Raw genomic sequence first — 23,890 nt, 5'->3', positions numbered from 1 at the left:
CTGTGGTGGTTTGCAGCATAGACAGGACATTCTTGCTTGCTTTCTTAAAGGCCAAGTGGGCAGAATTTCCTGGATTCCCCCCTTTCCAGAGCACATACTGCCTGAGCCACTCCCTTGTGCCTGTCACCTGCTGCGTCGCACTCCCCCTTCTCCTGCCTGCATGTCTCCCCCAATAAAACTATGGATGAGGACCAAGCACCACTGAGCTTTCTGGACCCCAGAACACCATCCCCTAACTCATTGGAACCCACACAGTGCCAGGTCAGGTCCTTCTTGCTTCTTCACCCAGTGCATTCTTGCCATCACCTCTTGCCACACTCACTCTCAGAGAGTTGCATTGCAGCCCTTTGCCCTCCTACCTCCTGGTTGAGCCTCATCCCTTTCCTGTCTCCTGTCAGTGCTATGTGCGCGCCCACACACACACACACACACACACCACACACACACACACACACATGCATATGTACACTGCCAGACTGCTTCCCACGATGTTCTCAGACCTTACATCCAAATACAAATCCCTTCTTCCAATAGTTGTGCCTGGGGGGAGCTATGTCATCCTTGCCCCCTCCTCTCCTTGGGTTATCAAGTTATAGGACAACAAATCCATGTTCATGGTCCTTAGACCAAAAATGTGTCTAAACATCGTGGATACTAACCAGGGGTGTATATGGGGGAATGCTGTTCACCAGCACCGGATTCTGAATTTCTTCTCCAGCCCTTATGAAGATGTAGGTTTTGCAGAGTTTGTTTCCAGAACCAGGAAACCTGATGTTTGCAAACATTTCCATAAATGGAAGCAAGCAGATTTTTAGGTTTCAGTTCTAAAATAGTGAGGTAAGTTTGAATTTAAAAGGACAGCTGCACAGCAATCATTGTACTTTCTGAAGGCAGTGAGGCCCTGCCTTTGCAGACAGTATTCCAGTGACTTTGAGGGCTGAGATGTCCTGTATTCGCTTCTGTCCTGCTTTCCATAAGATTCTGTAAGCTTGCCTTTTAAATTGGGAACTTCGTGCTGACTTAGAGCAGTTCTCTCTCTCTATCCGTTGCCCGCCAATGTGTAATGACCAGAGTGGTTCTCAAAGGGTCATCCATAGAACCCTGGGGGTCCCTGAGGCTTTTTCGGGGGTCTATGAGGCCAAAACTATATTTACATAAGGTTAGAATGTTATTTTCCTTTTGCCCTGTGTTGACATTTGCACTGATGGTACAAAATTAGTGGAGGGTAAAACTGCTGGCACCTCAGCACGAATCAGGACATCGCTACCAAACGAAACCAGCGGTCACTGTATTCTTCACCTCTGTGCGCTTGCAGGTTTTACAAAAACCAGGAAGGCCCCTGATGAAGTATCAAGAATTATTGTTTGTATTAACGTTCAACTCTTGAGCACACCTTCCTTTAATGTTCCATAGGATAAAATGGAAGATGTGTATACGCAGCACGTTGGTTGTCTAGAAAAAAGTACCTGTGTAATTGAGTTGCAAGCTGAACTAGCTGGTTTTTACATTTTTTCATGGAACACTGTTTTTACCTAAAAGAAGGACTGGCAAACTCATTGCTCAGACATGGCTATTTAGTAGATAATTTCTTGAAAATGAACAAAGTAAGCCCATCACTTAAAAAAAAGCAACTCACAGTATTTGTCGCCAATGATAAATTCGTGCTTCCAAGTAAAAATTAAAATTTTGGAAAACTTTTCACTGCCACATTGAGCTTAACAACCTTCCCTCACTTAAAGACTTTTCTGATGAGATCAGCGGTGATATCAAAGGACATTATTTAAAAAATATATTGTATAATGAAATGTGTTAGCATTTGGAAGATCTGCATAACTCGGTGAACCGACATTTTCCCATTGACCAACACATGATGTTACAAGACTGTGCACAGGGAAAGTTCCATTCAAAGTGTAAGATAGATTGGTAGAGTTAATGTAACAGAGGACCAAAGGTTTACTGGTACGGGGGCAGGTTCCAAACTACAGTAGCCTTTAAGAAAATGCCACTTGTTGAGCTTTGGTCTTTATCAAAGAACACCCATAATTATCTGAAAAGGCTATTAAAGTATTCCTCTCTTTTTCTTTCCTTCTTTTCTTTTTTTTTTTTTGAGACAGAGTCTCACTCTGTTATACAAGATGGAGTGCAATGGCATGATATCAGCTCACCATAACCTCCGCCTCCTGGCTTCAAGCGATTCTCCTGCCTCAGCCTCCCAAGTAGCTGGGATTACAGGCGCCCAATACCATGTCTGGCTAATTTTGTATTTTTAGTAGAGACGGGGTTTCTCCATTTTGGTCAGGCTGGTCTCAAACTCCCAACCTCAGCTGATCCACCCACCTTGGCCTCACAAAGTGCTGGGATTACAGGCGTGAGCCACTGCGCCTGGCTCCTCCCTTTTTCAAATACATTTCTGTGTGAAGCCAGATTTCTTATACTTCACCCAAAAAACATACCACAACAAAGTGAATGGTGAAGCAGATATGAAAATCAAGCTGTCTTCTAGGAAGCTAGATATCAAAGAGATTTGCAAAAATATAAAACAATGAAACTCCTCTCACCTGCATTTCTTTTGGTTTGTCTTAAAAATGTGCTTTTTACATAAACATGTCATGGGTATATAACAGCTACTTTGAAATGGAATTAATGCATATTTTAACATTTTCTCAGTGTTAGTTTCTAATATGATCAATATCAATAACTATAACCCACATAAACACAGGTTCTTGGAGTCCTGGATGCTTTTGAAAAGCAAAGAGGAGTCCTGAGACCTAAACATTTAAGAACCTTTGTTGGAATGGGCATGAGCACAGGATTTGGGGTCAAAGAGGGCAAGTGGTACTGTAGCCCTGCTTCAAAGAGCACTTGCAAGACTGAATGTGGGAATGAGGCTCCGTTTGGCTTGACTCACCCAGGGTAGAATTGGGAGAAGACTGTGAGAGAAAGGCCAGTGAGGGTTTGCAGAGGGCTGACTGGAGAAAAAAAAAAAAAAAAAATCACCTCCTGCTTGGATGGCATTGCTGGGGTCTTGCATGCTTGCAACAGACTCTCACACCCTGCCCTTTAGAGAAATGCTGGGCAACTTTGGTTTTGCTTCTTCTCAGTGAATTAAACTTAATTTTGTTTTGTAAGCTGGCAGCTCTGCCTGAGATAACTAACGATGCCTGAGGGAGCTGGAAAGCTTGCATTGGAAACCCTGGATCTGGACTCAGCCAATGTCCCTGAACCAGAGGCTCCCAGCCATAATTCTCCGGGTCTGCCAGCTTTCACTTTCTTTGACACTCGTTCTCCTGCTTACCCCCCACCCTCCACCCCAGGAAGACGGTTTGGGGACAGAAGTGAGGGCTGCCTTCCTCAGTGCACTTTGGAAGCCACACCTGGCCGAGGGGAGGTGATACCATTTCCAAAGCAGAAAATCAGGTCTCCTCCCAAAGTGCTGAAGTTTACTTTATAATTGCATCCAATTATCATCGTTATTTCAGTTTCCGTTCCACGAGCTTTGGGAAAAAGCATTCACGGGCTATCGTCATGGCATTTCTGTCCTCTGACATGTGTCACTTGGCACTCAATTGGCCCAGGAAGGAGAGTATAACTGGGTCATTCTCTGCAGCCCCATCCCATGGCACAGCCCGGTCCAAGGGAAGGGCAGGAAGCTCACTGCGTGCGGGGGCATTTGTGTACACAGAACTTCAAGGGCATGATGCCAGCTCAAACCCACGCTAGACATGAACTTTTTAGCAACTTTGAAGACCTCCCTTCCTTCCCTTGGGCTGGCAGTCCTAGTTTCAGTTTCTCTGAGCATTGGGAAATGCCTGGACCTGAAAGTGAGGTCGTTTCTCTGGAGTGTTGGGAAACACACGCAAGAATCCATGTGTGGCCGGCACAGTGGCTCACGCCTGTAATCCCAGCACTCTGGGAGGCCGAGGCGGGCAGATCACGAGGTCAGGAGATCGAGACCATCCTGGTGAACACGGTGAAACCCCATCTCTACTAAAAAATACAAAAAATTAGCTGGGCGTGGTGGCGGGCACCTATAGTCCCAGCTACATGTGAGGCTGAGGTAGGAGAATGGTGTGAACCTGGGAGGAGACCATCCTGGTTAACACAGTGAAACCTCGTCTCTACTAAAAAAAATACAAAAAATTAGCTGGGCATGGTGGTGGTCGCCTATAGTCCCAACTACTTGGGAGGCTGAGGCAGGAGAATGGTGTGAACCCGGGAGGCAGAACTTGCAGTGAGCCGAGATAGCGCCACTGCGCACCAGCCTGGGCCACAGAGTGAGACTCAGTCTCAAAAAAAGAAGAAAAGACAGATTCAGAGAGGTTTATTGTTCAAGATCATTTTCTTATTCATCCTTTCCTGAATACCGGCTATGGGTTAGTTGCTGTGCTTAACTCTGAAGGGGGGAAGAAAACAGAATGTGAATGAGACACAACTGCTGCCCTCAGGGAGCTTTTGGTCTAGAAGGAGAAGTAAGTAAATAAGCAACTACAATACAGGATGATACCTGAGAGAAGAGCCATGGGGATGCAAGTGAGAGGCACGCAACCCAGTCTCAGCCACCCAAAGCTTTCTGAAAGGAAGGTTAATAATCACCACTGACATTCATCAAACCGTGGCTGTGCGCTGCACACAGGGCTAAGTGCTTTGGTTATGTTATCTTAATCAGCCTCTACCTTGTGAAGGATATACCGCTGTTATCCCCATTTCACAGATCAGTGAATAGAGGCTGAATGAGATGAAGTAACTTGCCCAAAGTGATGCAATCGGTAGGTAGTAAAGTTGGAATTTAAACCCGAGACTATTTGTTTTCATAATCACTCTTCTTAACTCATGCTTCCAGGAAGGACTGAGACTGAGAAACCAGAGGGGGTTACCTAAGTAGGGATGGGAGAGAAGAACATTCTAGGCCAGGAGAATATAAATGTCCTGGACAGAGGCCCTGAAGTCAGGAAAGCCATATCACCGGGGGAATCACAAGAAGCTACAGGTGTGGCTGCAATGTGGCTTCTGGGGGCATGAGTGGGAAGAGATGCTGCTGAGTAGCCCCAAGGCGCAGGCAGAACCAAGGCTGAGACTCACCTCTGGGCTCCTAGCCCAGTGCTCTTTCTACCACATTCTACCTGCTTCCCCATCACAGACTAGCATCTGTTTTTATCTGCACCCATTTCAGCCTGGAGGGAGCTGGCCTATGTAAAAATGAGGTGTTTTCTTCCTCACCCAGAGAGGCCGCTGATGGGAATTGAGAAGTGGGGTGAAATGGAAGATGCAGAGAGAAAGGAGACAGGCACCGACCACTCTGCCAAAATGCAGTGTCTCCTCTGCAGTCCTGGAATCAGGTCACAGGACTCACCATGGCCTTTGACATACAAGCTGCGCACTTTCAGGCTTCTACCCTGTGTGGGTAACTCCCAGAGGACTGGCCCCAAAATCCACTCAAAAACATAGAGGAGGAGTCATGACAATGATAACAATCGTCATAGCTGATGTGACTGAGTGCTTCTGAACCGCTGGCATCCAGTCTTTCAATCCTCATGGCTAGCTTATGAAGTGGTATATTAGCTTTCCTCCTGGGCAAAGGGAAGAAAATCAGCTCAAACCACCTTAAGCATAAAGAGAATGTATCAACTCAGATAACTGAAGAATGCACTGGAAGATACCGGGCTCTAGAGCTGGATGCAGGCACTGCAATGATACTGTCAGAATGTGTTTGTAATCCCAGCACTCTGGGAGGCCGAGGTGGGCAGATCCCGTGGTCAAGAGATGGAGACTATCCTGGCCAACAGGGTGAAACACTGTCTCTACTAAAAAAAAAAAAAAAAAAATACAGAAATTAGCTGGGTGTGGTGGCGCGTGCCTGTGCACCCTGGAGGTTCATGCCATGTGCTAGTCTAAGAAACTGGCATGTTCAAGTTCTGTCCCCAGAGGCATTATAGCAGGGTGGATCAAAGAAACACTCCCTGGAGGAGCCTGGGTTGTGTTCTGTCACTTACACCTGAGGGTACTGTGTACCTGGTTTTATTGCACTTTCCTTTATTGCACTTTGTAGATGTTGAGTTTTTCAAAAATTGAAGGTTTATGGCAACCCCGCCTCAAGCAAGTCTATCAGTGCCATTTTTCCAACAGCACATGCTGACTTCATGTCTCTGTGTTACATTTTGGTAATTTTCACAATATTTAAAACTTTTTCATTATTATTATACTTTTATGGTGATCTGTGATTAGTGATCTTTGATGTCTCTATTGTAATTCTTTTGGGGCACCATGAACCATGCCCATCAAAGATGATGAATTTAACTGATAAATGTTGTGAGTGCTCTGACTGCTCTACCAACTAGCTGTTCCCTGTCTCCCTCTCCTCGGACCTCCCTATTTCTGGAGACACAGTACAATACTGAAATTGAGCCAACTAATAACCCTACAATGGCCTCTAAGAGTCACACATCTCTCACTTCAAATCAAAAGATAGAAATGATGAAGTTTAATGAGGAAGGCATATCAAAATCTAAGACAGATCAAAGCTAGGCCTCTTGGACCAAATAGCCAAGTTGTGAATGTAAATAAAAAGTTCTTAAAGAAAATTAAAAGTGCTAGTCCCATGAACACATGAATGATGAGAACGACTTATTGCTGATATGCAAAAACTTTTAGCGGTCTGGATAGAAAATCAAACCAGCCACAACATTCCCTTAAGCCAAAGCCCAATCCAAAGCAAGGCCCTAACTCTCCTTAATTCTGTGAAGGCTGAGAGAGGTGAGAAAACTGCAGAAGAAAAGTGTGAAGCTAGCAATAGTTGGTTCATGAGGTTTAAGAAAAGAAGATGGCAGAGCGCAATGGCTCACGCCTGTAATCTCAGCAGTCTGGGAGGCCGGGGTGGTGGTAGGGAGTGGATCACGAGGGTCAGGAGATCGAGGCCATCCTGGCTAACATGGTTAAACCCCGTCTCTACTAAAAATACAAAAAATTAGCCTGGCTTGGTGGCAGGCGCCTGTAGTCCCAGCTACTGGGGAGGCTGAGGCAGGAGAATGGCATGAACCCGGGAGGTGGAGCTTGCAGTGAGTCGAGATTGCGCCACTGCACTCCAGCCTTGGTGACAGAGGGAGACTCCATCTCAAAACAAAACAAAACAGAACAAAAAGAAGCTATCTTCATAAAAGAAAAATGTAAAGTGAAGCAGCAAGTGCTGACAGAGAAGCTGTAGCAAGTTATCCGGATGATCTAGCTAAGATAATTGATGAAGGTGGCCACACTAAACAACAGATATTCCATGGAGACAAAAATAGCCTTTTATTGAAAGAATATGCCACCTAAGACTTTCACCGACAGAGAGAAGTCAATGCCTGGTTTCAAAGCTTCAAAGGGCAGGCTGACTCTCTTGTTAGGGGCCACTGCTGATAGTGACTTGAAGTTGAAGTCAATACTCATTCACCATTTGGAAAATCCTAGAGCCTTTAAGAATTATGCTAAATCTACTCTGCCTGTGCTCTAGAAATACAGCAACGAAGACTGGATGACGGCACGTCTGTTTACGGCATATTTTGCTGAATATTATAAGCCCATTGTTGAGACCTGCTGCCCAGACATAAAGATTTCTTTCAAAATATTACTGCTCACTGACAATGTACCTGGTCATCTAAGAGCTCTGATGGAGATGTACACACAGATTAATGTTGTTTTCATTGTCTGCTAACATAACATCCATTCTGCAGCCCATGGATCAAGGAGTAATTTCAACTTTCAAGTCTTATTATTTAATAAATACATTTTATAAGGCCATAACTGCCATAGATGGTGATTCCTCTGATGGATTTGGGCAAAGTAAATTGAAAACCTTTTGGAAAGATTCTAGATGCCATTTGAACATTTGTGATTCATGGTAGGAGGTCAAAATAGCAATATTAATAGGAGTTTGGAAGAAGTTGATTCCAACCCTATGGATGACCTTGAGGGGTTCAAGACTTCAGTGGAGGAAGTAGCTGCAGATATGGTGAAAATAGTGAGAACTAAAATTAGAAGTGGAGCCTGAAGGTGTGACTGAATTGCTGTGATCTCAGGCTAAAACTTGAGCAGATAAGGAATTGCTTCTTACAGATGAGGAAAGAAATTGGTTTCTTGAAATGGAATCTACTTTTGGTGAAGATGCTATGAATGTTGTGGAAATGACAACAAAGGATCTGGAATGTTATATAACCTCAGTTGATAAAGTAGAGCAGGGTTTGAGAGGATTGATTCCAATTTTTTTTTTTTTTGAGACAGAGTCTCACTTTATCGCCTAAGCTGGAGTGCAGTGGTGCAATCGTGGCTCACTGCAACCTCCGCCTCCCAGGTTCAAGGCATTCTCATACCTCAGCCTCCCCCATAGCTGGAATCACAGGTGTGCGCCACCACGGCCCACTAATTTTTGTATTTTTAGTAGAGATGGGGTTTCACCGTGTTGGCCAGGCTGGTCTCGAACTTCCGACCTCAAGTGATCCACCTGCCTTGGCCTCCCAAAGTGCGGGGATTTCAGGCGTGAGCCACCGCGCCTGGCCTTGACTCCAATTTTAAAAGAACTTCTACTATGGGAAAATGATGTTAAACAGCATTGTGTACTACAGAGAAATCTTTCATGAAGAAAGAGTCCATCGATGTGACAAACCTCACTACTGTCTTATTTTAAGAAATTGCCATAGCCACCCAATGTTTGGCCACCACCCTGATCAGACAGCAGCCATCAACATCAAGACCAGACCCCCCACGAGGAAAAAGATTACAGCTCGCTGGAGGCTCAGGTGATCATTAGCATTTTGTAGCAATAAAGCATTTTTGAATTAAGGTATGTACATGGTACATTGGTTTTTTTTTCAACACAATGAGATTGCACACTTAATAGACTACGGTATAGTATAAACATAACTTCGATATGCACTGGGAAACCAAAACATGTGTGTGACTTGCTTTATTGCAGTTTGTGCTTTATGGTGGTCTGGAACTGAACCCACAATATCTCGAAGGTATGCCTGTATGTGCTAACCTGGCCCAGAAAAGGGGATGTGCATGGGGCCTGGCAAGAAAGATGTCAAAGTCAAGCATCAGATGTGTGTGGTGTGGTGGTGTGTGGTGTGGTGGTATGTTGGTGTGGTGTGTGGGTGTGGTGATGTGTGGTATGGTGCTGTGTGAATGTGGTGATGGTGTGGTGTGTAGGTGTAGTGGTATGTGAGTGTGGTGCTGTGTGGGTGTGGTGGTGTATCAGTGTGGTGTGGGTGTGGTGGTGTGGGTGTGGTGCTGTGTGGGTGTGGTGATGGTGTGGTGGTGTGTGAGTGTGGTGGTGTGGGTGTGTGGTATGGTGGTGTGCGTGTGTGGTGTGGTGGTGTGGGTGTGTGGTATGGTGGTGTGCGTGTGTGGTGTGGTGGTGTGAGTGTGGTGGTGTGGGTGTGTGGTGTGGTGGTGTGTGGTGTGTGGTGTTGGTTTGTGGGTGTGTTGCTGCTCAGGCACTTGGGCTGTTCCTGTTGCCTCTCCCTGGCTCTGCCCACTCCCATGCAGGGCCTTTGCTTATGCAGCAATTTCAGCCTGGAGCACTGCCTCCTCCCTCCTAGTGACCTGCCCCTTACCCCTCAGCTTGCAGCTCTAGCATCATTTCCCCAGAGCAGCTTTCTTGGAGCTTTATGTCTCTGTCATACTTCTCACTTTGCATGTCCTAGCAACCTTGTACCTCTTTTTTTGTAGCTTTTTTCACAGTTGTCACTCCACATGTGCATCTGCAATGATCGTGTGAATGTCTACCTTCCCTAATACCACAAGCCCCGGGAGTGGAGGGGTCACACCCATCTTGCTTGCCGTTGTCTCTCCAATGTGAGCAGAGTACCTGACACCCGAGAAACCTGGTCAATATGTGTTGCGTGGATGAGTGAAGGAGTGGCTGGATGCGAGTATGCACGTGGTGTGTGTTGGTTGTTTGAGTGTGTGGTGCTCCTCTGGTCCTAGCTGCAGTGCTCCTGGTGCATTCCAGGGAGGCCTCCTCACTAAGGGACCGTGCTTCATCCTTCTGTCTGTGCTTTCCAGGGGGCAGAAATAGGATTTTCTCCATAATATTAAGAGCCCTTCAGGAAGAGGCTAACACCTTTTGCGTTGAGCTGGGAGTTTCTGGTGCAGAAACAGGACCTGAGGAGTCAGTGGCAGGAGCTTGGGCCGTGGAATAAGAAAGCTCCTGCTCTGAGAATGAATGTGACTCAGAGCTAAGACCTCATCTGTAAAGTGGGGCCTCATGCTTGACAGGGCTGTTTGAACTTGGAATAGGATCCTATTCAGAAAAGTGCTTTGTAAGCCACAGCACCCACTGGACAATGTTTTCACAATTATCCTGAACTGCTGCTGGGATCAGACTAAGAGACTGCTGAGGAGTCTTAGGAAGAGGCTGTACAGAGTAGGGGTTTCAGGGATGATATGGAAAATGAGGCAATAACCCTCCCACTTATATTCAGGGTATCTTTAGGAATTACAGGGTCAGAGACTCCTCTCCTGCCAGGCAGAGGCACTGGGGGAGCCGTGTTTCCTGTGTCCTTGTCAAAGCCCATGGCTGCCATCTTGGTGAAGGCTCTACTGCCATCTTGCTGGGGTCCATTCAAGTAGGGTCTCCCCAGGGCAGTTTTGCCATGTTGCCTTGCTTGAGATTCTGGGGTAAAGCATGGAGGATGCTGCTGGTGGTGAGATGACAGGGTGCTTGGAGGCGCTGGGGGTACTTACAGCTCGGTCACATCTTTGGGCATGCCTTTGGGGAGGGCGCGGAGCCCCTTGTTGCTGCATCGCACCACTGTCTCCACGCAGGTGCACTGCTCCGGGCAGCGCGGGCTCAGCTGGCAGCTACTCTCGTCATTGCCTGTGGAGAGCCCCAGAGAGGATGAGCGTTGTGGGAGATAAGCCCCACTGGGGGGGGCCAGTGAGCAAGGCTGCGTGTTCTCCGTAAAGACAAGTTGTCCCCTGTCCCAGCTGTGTACTAGAACCAGGAATAGGGTACCTGCTGGTCTCATCCGTGGTTGGCGGGTGTCACCTACCTTCTACCTCATTTGAGGTAAGATGAAGACCATCAAGGAGGCTCAGCAAGAGTAACAGGAAAGAGGTCACCATAACCAGCTCGGGAATAAGCCCAATTGACTGAAGGAGTGGTCAGGGGGAGGGGGGCAGTCTTGTCTTTTCCCTACCTCTTTCTCCTTTCCTTCTCTCCTCCCAAATCTACATAGTCCCTCCAGGGTGGTGAGTGTGTCCCAAGCCTCCATTACGCCTTAATCTCAGTTAATTATCTGTCTCTAGATAACCCAAAGCTGATCAAGTAAAGAACTGTGCTGGCTTGAATTTATGCAAATAAATAGGCCCTCTTGGATCCTGAGAACCAAAACCTCAGATATCCATATCCCCAGCCAGTGACAAGACTTTTCTTGAAGTCTGTTTCTTATGAGTAAATACTCTGAGTCTCATCATGATGCAGAGAGGAAGACTGAGGCCAGGACTCCCATGTACAGTTGTATAGGTTGTGCACTCCACAAGGATGCCATATCATTTAAGGGGCACCAATCTCACTGTGGACATGATAGATTAGTATATGTGGTACAACAGTGTTCTCACAGATGGCAGTATCTCATTTTAATGAGCAGTGTCTTGTCTTAATGAAATCAGTATATTATGACAGATTTCTAACCGATGGAAGTAAAATGACTTCTGAAGTGGGCACCTTCTCTTAACTGGCATGAAGGAGCCATGTGGGCTAGCAGCAGATCTGCAAAGCTCTCCAGAGCTCCAGCTGCATGCCCAAAGCAAAGTGGAATCAGATCTCAGGGAGTATCTGATCCTTTATCTCCGCCATCTTCCTTGCCTTCCCAGGGCCTTCCCTGCAGCCCTTGACCCCCAGCCTTCTCACCGTCACAGGTGAAGTCCTGGATGGCCACATCCTGGATGGGAATCTCCTTGAGGAAAAACGGCTTCTGGCACCTAGGGTTCCCACTGACAATCCGCCTCTTCCTTAACCACTTGCCGAGCCAGGCCAGGTGGCAGTTGCAGTTGAAGGGGTTGGACAGGAGGTTTCTAGGAAGAGAGAAGGGTGCTTAGCCTCCACCCTTCTACTGTGGGAGCGGCCCTGGGATCTGCTGCCCAGAGCCCAGCTCTCCCAGCCAGGAAGGAGGAGGTCTCAGGAAGGAAACGTAGGCTCTTCCCCAGATGCAGTCTCTGCGAGGGTCTCATTCCAGACCCCCGCCACTGATGGATGTGGCTGTGGTCTCTCGTCATGCCCTCCCTTGTGTACCGAGCCCTGGCTGTGTGAACTGCCTTTGGGTCTTTAGCAGAGATTTACCCCAAGAGCCTTCACACTTGCTACTCTCCTTGCTGGGAACCTGTATCTTTACAGGTTGCTGGCTGGCTTCTCCTCATTCTTTAGCTCTTGGCTTCGGTAACATTTCATCAAGGAAGCCTTCTCTGAGTCCCCCACATCAAGTGGGACACTTCAGCCCTATCCTATCGTTTCCCACATAACCCTTCATTCTCCCCGTAGCACCCATGGGAGTGTGCAATGATTGGTTTCTGTGCTCGTCTTGCACCGTGGACTCTACATACACGAGGGTGGGGTCTGTTTGCCTCTGCATATCCAGAAACTACCGTTATGTCATCACAAGCCCTTTACATACATCTGTGGACTGAAACAATGGGACTGACGGAGAGATGAGGGGATGCTGGCAGCTATCCCTCTATCCCTTCCTGAGTGTTTACTATAGGACTGGGACCATGACACGTGCTTTATAAATCCATTGTCTCATTCATACCTGTGACAGCAACCCCAGGAAGGAGGTAACATTGTCTTCCTTTTCTCACATGAGGAAAGTAAGGCTTGGGGAGCTTATGTAAGAGGGGCAGACAGCCCTTGAGTGGCCGTAGGATGATATGGCAATGAAGGGCTTGCGAGTGGCTGTTCCGGGGTTGGAGTCCAGGCTCTGACACTCAGTAGGTGTGAAGCAGGGTAAGTTACTTCACAGGTCAGAGCTGGTTCCCTGAATGCTTTGACTCTGCCCCTCTGGGCATCTTAGGCATCTTTGGATTTCCAATGTGGAGGTACCTCGAAGAGGCCACACATGGACTAAAATGGACCAGCTCATTGGTGTTAGCTCCCAACCCACTGTCCCTTCCTGTTGATGTCACTCATTCGATTCATTCCTCTACTGAACAATTATATGCCGGGCTCTGCTTATGCTCTTGGCACAGATCTAAACATTAAGGATACAGCAGTGAACAAAGCAGTCGCATATCCCTGTCCTTCGGGGTCTTATATGGTGATGGGCAGATAATATATGATTAACAGCAAGTTAGTAAATGACACGGTATATTAGGACTTGGTTAGTGCTATGTAATATTAGGGGGCAGGGCTAGAGGGATTGGGGTTATGGCAGAGGGGTGGCGCAGGGTGAGGCAGGTGACACTTGAGCAAAAGTGGAAGGGAGGGAGGTCGGGGGGAGGGAGGCCGGGGGAGGGTGTTCCAGAGAGTGCAAAGTTCCAAGGTGGGAGTGGGCTGGGATCATGGGAAAATGGCGAGGAGCCCCGTGAAGCTAGAATGGAGGCAGGGAGGGGATAGGCAGGGCATGAGGGGCCAGATGACGTGGGGCCGGCCTTTAGGTCCTCCTCTAACTACGGCTTTGATTCCAAGTGCAATAGGCATAGGGCAGCAACAGAAGGTGCAGCAGCAGCCTTTCCTTCCGCCTTCCAAAGGGTCTTTGGGGAAGGTTAGAGAGGGGACAATGAACCAGCGACTAAGGATAACAGAGCCACACGGAAATGCGATGAGCAGCTGTAAAACGCGCATGCGTTGAGCACTTTCTACACCTAGACCCTTGCTGTGTGTTTTCAGGCATCACCAGATTCAATCCTCATAACCGTCCTAGGAGGTAGATGATGCAGAAGGGAAATGGAAACACACAGATGAAGTCACTTTCCCAATGTCACACAGCTCACAAGAGGCACAGCCAGGATTTGAACCTAGGAAATACAGCTCTAGAGTCTTACCCATTATTCCACAGAGGCTCCCTTCCCACGACAGTGCACTACCCGGGCAGGAGCACTCCTTTAGGTGCCCAGAAAGCTGGGTTCTAATTCTGGTTCCGATACCCACTGAAGCAGCTAATGGCATCTTTCTGTTTTGTTTTTGTTTTTAATTAATTAATTAATTAATTAATTATTATTATTTTTTTTTGAGATGAAGCCTTGCTCTGTTGTCAGGCTGGAGTGGAGTGCAGTGGCATCATCTCGAGTCACTGCAACCTCCACTTCCTGGGTTCAAGTAATTCTCCTGCCTCAGCCTCCTGAGTAGCTGGGACCACAGGTGTGTGCCACCACCACGCCCAGCCAATTTTTGCATTTTTAGTAGAGACGGGGTTTCACCATGTTGGCCAGGATGGTCTTGATCTCTTGATCTTGTGATCCACGCGCCTTGGCCTTCCAAAGTGCTGGGATTACAGGCGTGAGCCACCAAGCCTGGCCACCAGTGACACCTTTTTAAAACCCCTGTCTGGTGATGTTACTGGTCTACTTTAAGGTTCAAGTCTTCCTAATGTGCTCTGGACAAAGACCAGATGGTCCACAGCAGTCCTGCGGCCTGACCCTGGCTTCCTCTTCAGCCTTGCCTTACGTCATGCCCTCCCTTATTCAGCGCTCTGACCATGCTGGCAGATGTTCAGTCCCACATATTTGCTCTGTTGCAACCAACCACAGGGCCCTTGCACATGCCCTTCCCTCTGAAGGAACTGCAGTGTCCACTTTCTTCAACAGCTAACTCCCACTTGCCTTCCAGAATACAGTTCCAGTTTTTCTCAGCAAAGCCCATATTTTTTTTTTTTTTTTTTTGACACGGACTCTTGCTCGGTCACCCAGGCTGTTATGGAGTGGCATGATCTCAGCTCACTGCAGCCTCCGCCTCCCAGGTTCCAGCAACTCTCCTACCTTAGTCTCCCAGGTAGCTGGGATTACAGATACTTGCCACCAAACCTGGCTAGCTTTTGTATTTTTAGTAGAGAAGCGGTTTTACCATGTTGGTCAGGCTGGTTTTGAATTCCTCACCTCAGGTGATCCACCCACCCCAGCCTCCCAAAGTGCTAGGATTACAGGCATAAGCCACCACGCCTGGCCTTCCAGCTTGGGTTTTCAAATCACTGTGGATCTGCTTTCTGTGTCAATTCACTATGCTGTGAGCTCCAGGAAGGAGGGGCTGGGCGTGTACAGCCTCAGCACCTAGACGATGCCTGGCACATACAGAAAGCCTGACGAGGTTTTAAGTGGACAGATGGATAGATGAGCTTGGCCAGAGGTAACAGGGAGCTGGGAGGAGAGCGCTCTGCAGAGTGGGACCCCAGAGTGCGTGGGCAGTGGACCCAGGAGAACTTACATGGTGGACAGGGAGACAAGCGTGGTGAAGGCCCCAGGGGTGATGGTGGCGATCCGATTGTCGTAGAGGGAGAGCAGTCTCACCGAACTCAGGCCGGCAAAGGTGTCATTACTCACACAGCTGATCAAGTTACTCCTCAGCATCCTACAGGGAGAGGGGTAGGGATGAGAGAGCACAGGCACGATCTTTTCTGTCCCAAATGGTGCCACGGTGGGGAGTGTGTGTGTCTAGGTGAGATGCTTTTGCCGATTCTCAGCTCAGTCCAGCCATATTGCTCAGGTTTGTCCTGTGATAGCAGGGACTGGAGCCCTACTGGGGCTGTGTGTATTGTTATGGGTACATTGTTGTTGGTACATGCTTTCTTGGAAGCACACGTCATGCATATGTATGAATACACACGCATATCATGTGGCTGCTAGGGTGTGCACACGTATTTCTGGGAGGAGAAGAGAGAATCAAGAAGTGGTTGTAGGCCGGGCGCGGTGGCTCAAGCCTGTAATCCCAGCACTTTGGGAGGCCGAGACGGGCGGATCACGAGGTCAGGAGATCGAGACCATCCTGGCTAACACGGTGAAACCCCGTCTCTACTAAAAAAAAATACAAAAAATTAGCCGGGCGAGATGGCGGGCGCCTGTAGTCCCAGCTACTCGGGAGGCTGAGGCGAGAGAATGGCGTAAACCCAGGAGGCGGAGCTTGCAGTGAGCTGAGATCCGGCCACTGCACTCCAGCCTGGGCGACAGAGCGAGACTCCGTCTCAAAAAAAAAAAAAAAAAAAAAAAAAAAAAAAAAAAAGAAGTGGTTGTAGCTATCAGCTTGTATGTATGTGTGTGCTTGTATGTCTGTGCCTGTTTGTGTATATGTTTATGTGCATGTTGCATATGTCTGCACGTATCATTTTTATAGAGGTCCTTATGCTTATGTTTGTGAGTCAGTGTGTGTTTGTGTGCCTCCTTCAGCAAGTTTCTGGTATGGATCTATATATGTGTATACACGAGAGTGGGTGACTACGTTGGGTGTGTGTGTGTACGCTGGAGGGTGTTCAGCATGCTAAATTCTTTCCCATCCAAGGCTGCGGAATATCTGATGACTCTGACTCCAGGAAGAGAGGGAGAGGGATTCAGCAGGCCGAGACAGCGCCTAGGTCCCACTTGCCTTCATAGTCTGTCTCTAATTCCCCTGCCCTCTCATCTCCCTCTGGGTCTTGGCCCAGGCCCCACCACAGGCACTCACAAGGTTTTGAGGCCACTGAGGCCACGGAACATGCGCCCATGCACTGTCTCCAGCTGGTTCCCCGTCAGCATCAGCTCCTGCACGCTGGCTGCTCCATCGAAAGCTCCCTCTCGCACCTCCTTGATCTTATTGTTACTCAGGTTTCTAGAAGGAAGACACAGAATAGGGGAGAATCAAAAAGAGGAGACAGTCTTGATACAGCGAGGGAATGACCTGCCCTGCAGCTGCTGGGGCCTTTTTGGGGTCCCTGAGACCAAGGACTGGATGGTGGAAGGAGCTTAGTCTTGGGCTCCCTGACCTTTGGTCTTCAGCATCTGGCCCAGGGAACAGGGACCCCGGCCCCACACAGGTGAGGCTACCCTTGTGAAACAGACTGCCTGGTCAGTGGATGAATGGAGAAAGAACATGTGGTGTATACACACACAATGGAATACTATTCGGCCATGAAAAGAATGAAAACCTGTCATTTGCAGCAACTGAATGGCACCGGAGGTCATTGTGTTAAGTGAATTGAGCCAGGCACAGCAAGGCAACCATCATATGTTCCTCCTCATACATGGGAGCTAAAAAAGGTTGATCTCATGGAGGTAGGGAGTAGAAGGACAGTTACCAAAGGCTGGGAAGGTTTGGGGGAGATGAAGAGAGGTTGGTTAATGGGGAGCTAAAAGGAATAAGTTCTAGTGTTTGATAGGGTGACAGTCACAGTAGGGTGACTATAGTTAACAACAATATATATTTCAAAATAGCTAGAAGATTTGAAATACTTCCAACACAAAGAAATGATAAACGTTAGAAGTGACGGATATCCTAAATATCCTGTTTGATCACTATACATTGCATGCATGTATCAAAATATCACGTGTCCCATAAGTAGGTACAATTGTTATGTATCAATTTAAAAAAGTAGACTGGATGGGATTTGAAGTTTTTTTCTGTGAAATTGTCTTTTCAATGCTCTGGGGGACTGATAGAGTTAAAATAGTGGCTCTCAAACTTATTTTCTCTCTTCATTAGAGATTCTCGCTAAGCACTAATTTTCAAGAGGAAGGCGGGAGAAAAATATAAAGCATGTCCCACTCCTTAGGACTAGGGCATCTGTGGAACTTCTAGCTTTCTCACCAGTTAAGGATCCCTGATACAAACGAATAGGTGCTTTCCAGTTACTACTTGTTGACCACTCCTTATGTACTAGGCACCTCATGAGGGATCTGACCAACACAACCACATCAAACCCTGAAAACAATGGCTGTCGGACTGATTTATTATTATTGTTCCATTTTATGGATGATGGGACTGAGGTTCAGAGAGATTAACTAACTTGCTCGCAGTCATGCAGCTGACAGAACTGGGATTTGAAGCCAGGTTTTCTGGCATATCAAATGTACTCCATTGAACCTTTTCTTTCATAAGTGAGTATTTCTTTGGCTATGTGGATATTACTTCTTTTCAAAATTCAAGATTTTGGATATTGTATTTGCTTAAAGTGAGCTTGGTCCTATCAAGCCCTCAGTGCTGCCATTTCTTTCTTTTCTTTTTTTTTTCTTTGAGATGGAGTTTTGCTCTTGTCGCCCAGGATGCAGTGCAATGGCGCGATCTCGGCTCACTGCAACCTCTGTCCCTGGGTTCAAGTGATTCTCCTGCCTCAGCCTCCTGAGTAGCTGGGATTACAGGTGCCTGCCACCACACCCTGCTAATTTTTTGTATTTTTAGTAGAGATGGGGTCTTGCCATGATGGTCAGGCTGGTCTCAAACTCCAGACCTCAGGTGATCCACCCACCTCGGCCTCCCAAATTGCTGGGATTACAGGCGTGAGCCACCGTGCCTGGCCGGTGCTGCCATTTCTGAGTCTGCCCCTGAGGTCTGAAAGCAGCCCTTCCGTCCGAGGCTGCATGCTGACATCCTGCACAGACCTCACAAGAGATCAGAAGAGCAAGCAGATGCTGCAGAGCCATTAGCACTGCGAGTTCCCAATTCTCCCTAGCAGGGTTGCTGGGGGGCTTCTGTGGACCATCAAAATGCCCGGCCCTGGAAAGCATCCCTGGCCAGATGGATGAGCTGAACAGGTGATGACAGTGTTTATACTAGCTCGGGGGAGAGTCCAGCCTCCCAAGCAGACAGCCTATTCAGAACCTTGCATGGGGAACAATCTTCTGCAAACAAGGAGATCGCAGGTGGAGGTGGAGCCCGTGAACTCATAGAGCACACGAAAGCTGGTAGAATTGGCGGCCTCAGAGATAGACTAGGACCATTTTACTGCTGAAGATACTGAGCCCCAGAGCAGGAAGGCACTACTTCAGGTCCCAGAGCACTGGAAGGGGATCTAGGACCACACACACCAAGTCCCTGGTCTGCGCTCTGGGCAGACCCACAGCGATGCCGGGGGTGAGACCTCCCTTAGGGACTGACTTGCAGCAAGTGACAGAGCTGGGGGCTCAATGCAGGCCGCCTTCCCTCTTCCCAAGGAGGGACCAGGACCCGGGGTAAGGCCATGCCTGCACTTGTGGGCAGGTGTGGAGGAAACAGTCGGTGCCTTGGTTCCCTCCCTGCTCCTCGGCATGACCCCGTTCTCCTTCTCTCCTTTCTATCCTGCCAGGAAAACAGGAGTGAGCATTTCCCAGCATCCCTCACCCAAGGTCTGAGTCAGCAGACTCGCAGACTGGATTTCCACTCCCTGCCTGACTCTCCTTTAACTTGGCCAGTTTTCTTATAAATCCTGGTAGCCCTGGTCTGGGATAACCCAGGAATGAAGGTAATGCACTGGGGAGACTGCAAATTACCCCCAAATTAGACGCGGGAGGAGAGATAAAGGCTCTCCAGCAGCGGTAACTGACCCGAATGCCAGAGGAGAAGGCTTTTGCTCCAGAGAGTCGAGCTTCTTGCGGGGGTTAAAATACAAGGGATGGGCAATGAAGATGAGTTAAAGCAGCTATGAAGTGGGAGGGTTCCCATTTCCTGACATCTGTTTCTTTAAATGAGCAAAATTAACATCACATTACTGTAAGGTTTGTGAATTGGATTTCCTCAGGCTGGGAGAATGGAAAACAGAAGGAGAGTAAAAAAGAGAGGGATAGAATTTTCCAGAAGAGCTGGCTGCTGCCATGTCTCCATCCATCAAAGCACCGCTCACAACTACAGGCAGCAGTAGCTGAAGGACAGAAAGTGCGGCTTGGGGCAAGCACTCCAGAAACAAAACAAATGCATGGAGGTTTTCTAAGAGCCCTATCACATTCTCAGAGCAGTATCTTACTGATGATGATGCAGATCCTAGGAAACCACACAATGCAAAGCCAGGGCCACCCAGGGGGCCTCTCTCCATCTTCGGGTTAGTTCAGAGCCCCTGAGGGTTACTTGGTAAGGGTTAAGTGTATTAATAGCTGTACTGTCTGGTACAGGGTAAAGTGTTTAATTTGTGCTCACTGCTAGCTATTATTATTTTTATGGCCTTGCATGCAGCCACATTCCATATCTGTGCTACTCCCAGGCTCCTGGAAGTGTCTGGGCGTGCAACCTCTGTTTTAAATATATAACCAGCTACTCTGGGTCACTCAACTCAGATGCCCTCTCCTGTCTTTCCGCACCCTGTCTCCCCGGTACCACAGCCATGTCTTTCATCTTTATTTCCTCATATTTCTGATCCTTATAATAACTTATAAGGAAGGTGGGTTTATTCCTATTACGTAAATGATGAAACTAAGGCTCAGAAAGGCTAAGGACATTCCTAGCGTCACATAGCTGGGAAGGGCAGAGCTGAACTCAGAACGCACACAGGCTTGTCTGCCCATTTTCTCTCCACACCTGGACTTGTGGCAGCTCCCGAGAAGTGGAAACATTTGGCAGCCCTCACCTTTATTCCAACATGGCAAGTACTGGGATGAGCTGAGTGACATCTGTCCCTTTTGATGAGATCTAGGCCCATACTTTTCCAGAGACCTCACCACTCCCTTTTGTTGCTTGGTTGCTGATGCTGGGAGTTCGTTGACACTTATTATGTGTTTGTGCTGTTGTTTTCTCGGGCATACAGAAATATTCTCTATACTCATGTTCCTATCAAAACTGGGAGGATGAAAGACTCAAAGTGCTTGAGTTTCACCTCAAATGGGAGAGTACATATTTCTTCACAGAAGCAAACACTAGCAGATCCTGTTCAGTAGATAAGTATGCACTTGGCCAGCTTGATTCATCTTAATATCTGCTCACGCCCATAGGCCTGTAAGTTTCTGTCTTCAGGTTAAAAACGAAGTGTGCGTTTCTCTGGGTTGAAATAAAAACAAAAATTCCTGCCAGGTGATGGGTGATGCTTGTGTTGGGACCCTGAAGCTAGTGGGGCACTGGACCCCAGTGACAGCCATGATCCTCACCCAAGTGTGCCCTCTCTCAGCCGGCCCCCCAACATGCTCTCCACTGCTCCCCGTTACAGAGCAGTCGCCGGAGCCATGACCAAGGTGGTGGCTACAGGCAGGGAGGGAGGAAGGAAAGCGATCTGAGTAGCACCAGTGAGATCCAGATGCTGCCCAGGGCCTATAAGGCCTCTGTCCTATTTGTCTGCAGAGAACGCATGGGTGGGAGCACGGGGAACAAGAAAGAAACAAGGTGGTACAGTCCACTCTCTTTATAGGCAAGCATCCCTAACCAGAATGTCCAAAAGTTTTTGAGAGCTGATATGATGCCAAAAGTAGAAAATTCCACACCTGACACCTTTGCTTTCTAAAGGTTCAATGTGCATTAACTTTGTTTCATGCACAAAATTATTAAAAATATCGCACAGCTACTTTCAGGCAGGCTGTGTTTACGGTGTATATGAAACTAAGTGAATTTCGTGTTTAGACTTGCCTCCTAGCCTCATGACATCTGATTGTGTACACACAAACATTCCCAAATCCAAAAATATCTGAAATCTGAAACACTTCTGACCCCACGCATTTCAGATAAGGGACACTGAAGCCGCCCTCGCAGTAGTTACGTTGTACACAGTTGCTGGAAACACTGCATTAGTGAATACCAAAGCGTTGCTCTTTGGGGGAAATACAAGTTTAGGGTCCTGTAAGCCTCTGGTATCCACATTGTAATCAACCTATCAACATATAACCTTATTATATGTGTGCTTCTGTTTAAAGATACCTTATTTCACACATATGGCTGATCCATAACGTTGAACTCATGACCAGCAGCACTATCACTCAAGCCTGTAACAAAACTGCTCTCACGCACATGTCCTCTGGGAGACACATCACAGCCTTTGCACACTTAGGATGGCTAGACAGCCCTTCAGCACTGTGTCTGGGGGGCGCATTTTAAACAGCAAAATCACCAACAAAAACCGCAAACATGCAAAACACATGGCACTGAATATAATGCAAAAGGACACTGGCTGACAGCATGAGAGGTGACAGAAGAAGGCAGAGCATGGCCTCACTTGACCCCAGCTGGGAACATGGGTGTAGGTGACTCCGTTTTTTTTTTTTTTTTTTTTTTGCTGTTCTGTGCATGCCCGAGAATGACAAAGGCATGAAGAGTCTTGACTTTGGACTTACACAAATTTTAGCGAATTCTCAAATACGGAATCCATGAATCATGAAGATGGACTTATTTCCCTGGTTTTCAAGGCAGACCTGAACTCTGGGGCCAGGAGGCATGAAGTTTGGGGTGGGGTAAGGGAGAGGGGCTAAAGAGAAGAGTGTCCCCCTGGGGATGAGATGGTAAAGAGCCTCCCCTTCTGTGCTGCTACCTCTGCTAGGGGGCCCGGAAGGGAAGACGAGGAGAAGCAAGCCAGCCTCACACTAGCATGATTGCAGGTGGACCCAAGTCTGAATGCCAGCTCTGGGACCCATTAGCTGTGTGGTCTTAGAGAAGTCACAGAAACTTTTTGAGCCGTGGCTTCCTCACCTGCACAAAGGGGACTGTGAAGCCAGCGCTGGATGGGTGGGTGAAGACTCAGTGAGAAAATGCGTGTGAGGCAGGCAGCATGGTCCCTAGCTCAGTACAAGGACTCTACTGGTGCACCAACATCGTTCTCATTACCTTTATGACTAGGCCCAAGCCTAGTCAGGGTTAGGCAGGGAGAGAGTTAGGATGATGTGCATCTCTGGCAGCGGAGAAGCCAATATAGGCATGTAGGTCCTTGCCTAGGCCAAGGCATGGTCAGACCCACGGACTCCTAGACGGAAACCCACTGTGGGAAGCTGCTGGCATGTTCACTCTGATGTGTATCACCCATGATACCATTTGAAAACAGACATTTAACTGTCACCACACAAAAATCGCCAAATAGCATAGACCTTAGACATCTGTGCCGCATCACTAGTCCTTACCTGAGTCCTACCCACCAGCCCTGGGGTAGCTGTTGGATGGGGTGTAGGGGTAGGGTGAGCAGAGGGTCCAGGGCGGGGTCAGGGATGGTGTGGAATGCTTGCTCTGTATAACACTCAACTAAAACCACGAAGCATCACTTTGGTCTGTGTCTACATGTCTTGTTTCTTAACAGAGGCCACAGCGGGGCTGAGGAGGAGGCTGGGAGGGGCTGGAGCAGAGGCTGGGGGAGAGGCCGGTCCCCTGGTTCCTCTAGTCTAGAACACAGGCTCTGGCTAGAGAACAGAGGCTGCTGCTAAGTTCCTGAAGTTGACTTACATTTTCCGCAGGTTGGGCAACTTCTTGAAGATGCCAGTGGCCTCCAGAACAGATATCTCATTGTCATTCAGTCGCCTGTGTAGGAAGCAAGAAGATGAGTGGTAGGTTAACTGTGGACAGGGCCCCTCCTGGCAACCCCCATGGCTTTGGGTGCATTGGCGCCTGAACCTCACACTCAGTGAAGGTCCACAGAGCCATTGGAAGCTTTGACATCAGTCCCATCGACAGAGGGGCCCAGCAGGTGGGGGAGGCATATGCAGTGCTGCTTCCTCCTTCTCCTGGAGGAAGCCTCCTTTGGCTGGGGTGTAGGGGACTTTCTGAGTACTCCGTGTGGGCATGCATTGTTTTCAGCAGCCATCAATTACCAAGTATCTGTTTTCATTTTGTGGACATACCAATGACAACTTAAAACCCCCAGGAAGGTTTCTCCAGGGTCTTCCAATCCTCCAAGCCCTTCAGTTCCTTCCTAAGTACTTCCCTCTACCCAGAGCAGCTCGGGAACTTCACAGGTGTTCAGGGAGAGCAGCAGGGCAGGAAAGGGGCCTTGCTGTTTCCTCTGATGACTTGTGAAGTTAGAGAGAACAACAACAATAAGAATAATGAAGACCACTACCACTCATCCAGGGCTTACTGTGTGCCAGGATTCAA

The 23,890-nt window shown here is 48.0% G+C and overlaps 1 protein-coding gene across 3 annotated transcripts in view; it reads right to left on the bottom strand.

Moving 5' to 3' along the window:
• The window catches only part of SLIT3 (slit guidance ligand 3), a 645,016-nt gene that overhangs the window by 76,351 nt on the left and 544,775 nt on the right, over nt 1-23,890 (bottom strand). For all 3 annotated transcript variants that reach the window (XM_033180336.1, XM_033180338.1, XM_033180337.1), the window contains 5 exons: nt 23,243-23,317; nt 16,619-16,762; nt 15,389-15,532; nt 11,888-12,051; nt 10,720-10,852 (listed from right to left, as the gene is read on the bottom strand). In XM_033180336.1, the coding sequence (XP_033036227.1) occupies nt 10,720-10,852; nt 11,888-12,051; nt 15,389-15,532; nt 16,619-16,762; nt 23,243-23,317 (660 nt within the window). The remainder of the gene's footprint in view (nt 1-10,719; nt 10,853-11,887; nt 12,052-15,388; nt 15,533-16,618; nt 16,763-23,242; nt 23,318-23,890) is intronic.

Source organism: Trachypithecus francoisi, unplaced genomic scaffold, assembly GCF_009764315.1.
Source record: "Trachypithecus francoisi isolate TF-2019V2 unplaced genomic scaffold, Tfra_2.0 Lachesis_group2, whole genome shotgun sequence".
NCBI lineage: Eukaryota > Metazoa > Chordata > Mammalia > Primates > Cercopithecidae > Trachypithecus > Trachypithecus francoisi.
The sequence above is the reverse complement of the archived record's forward strand: the minus strand, read 5'-3'. Positions and strand labels throughout refer to the sequence as shown.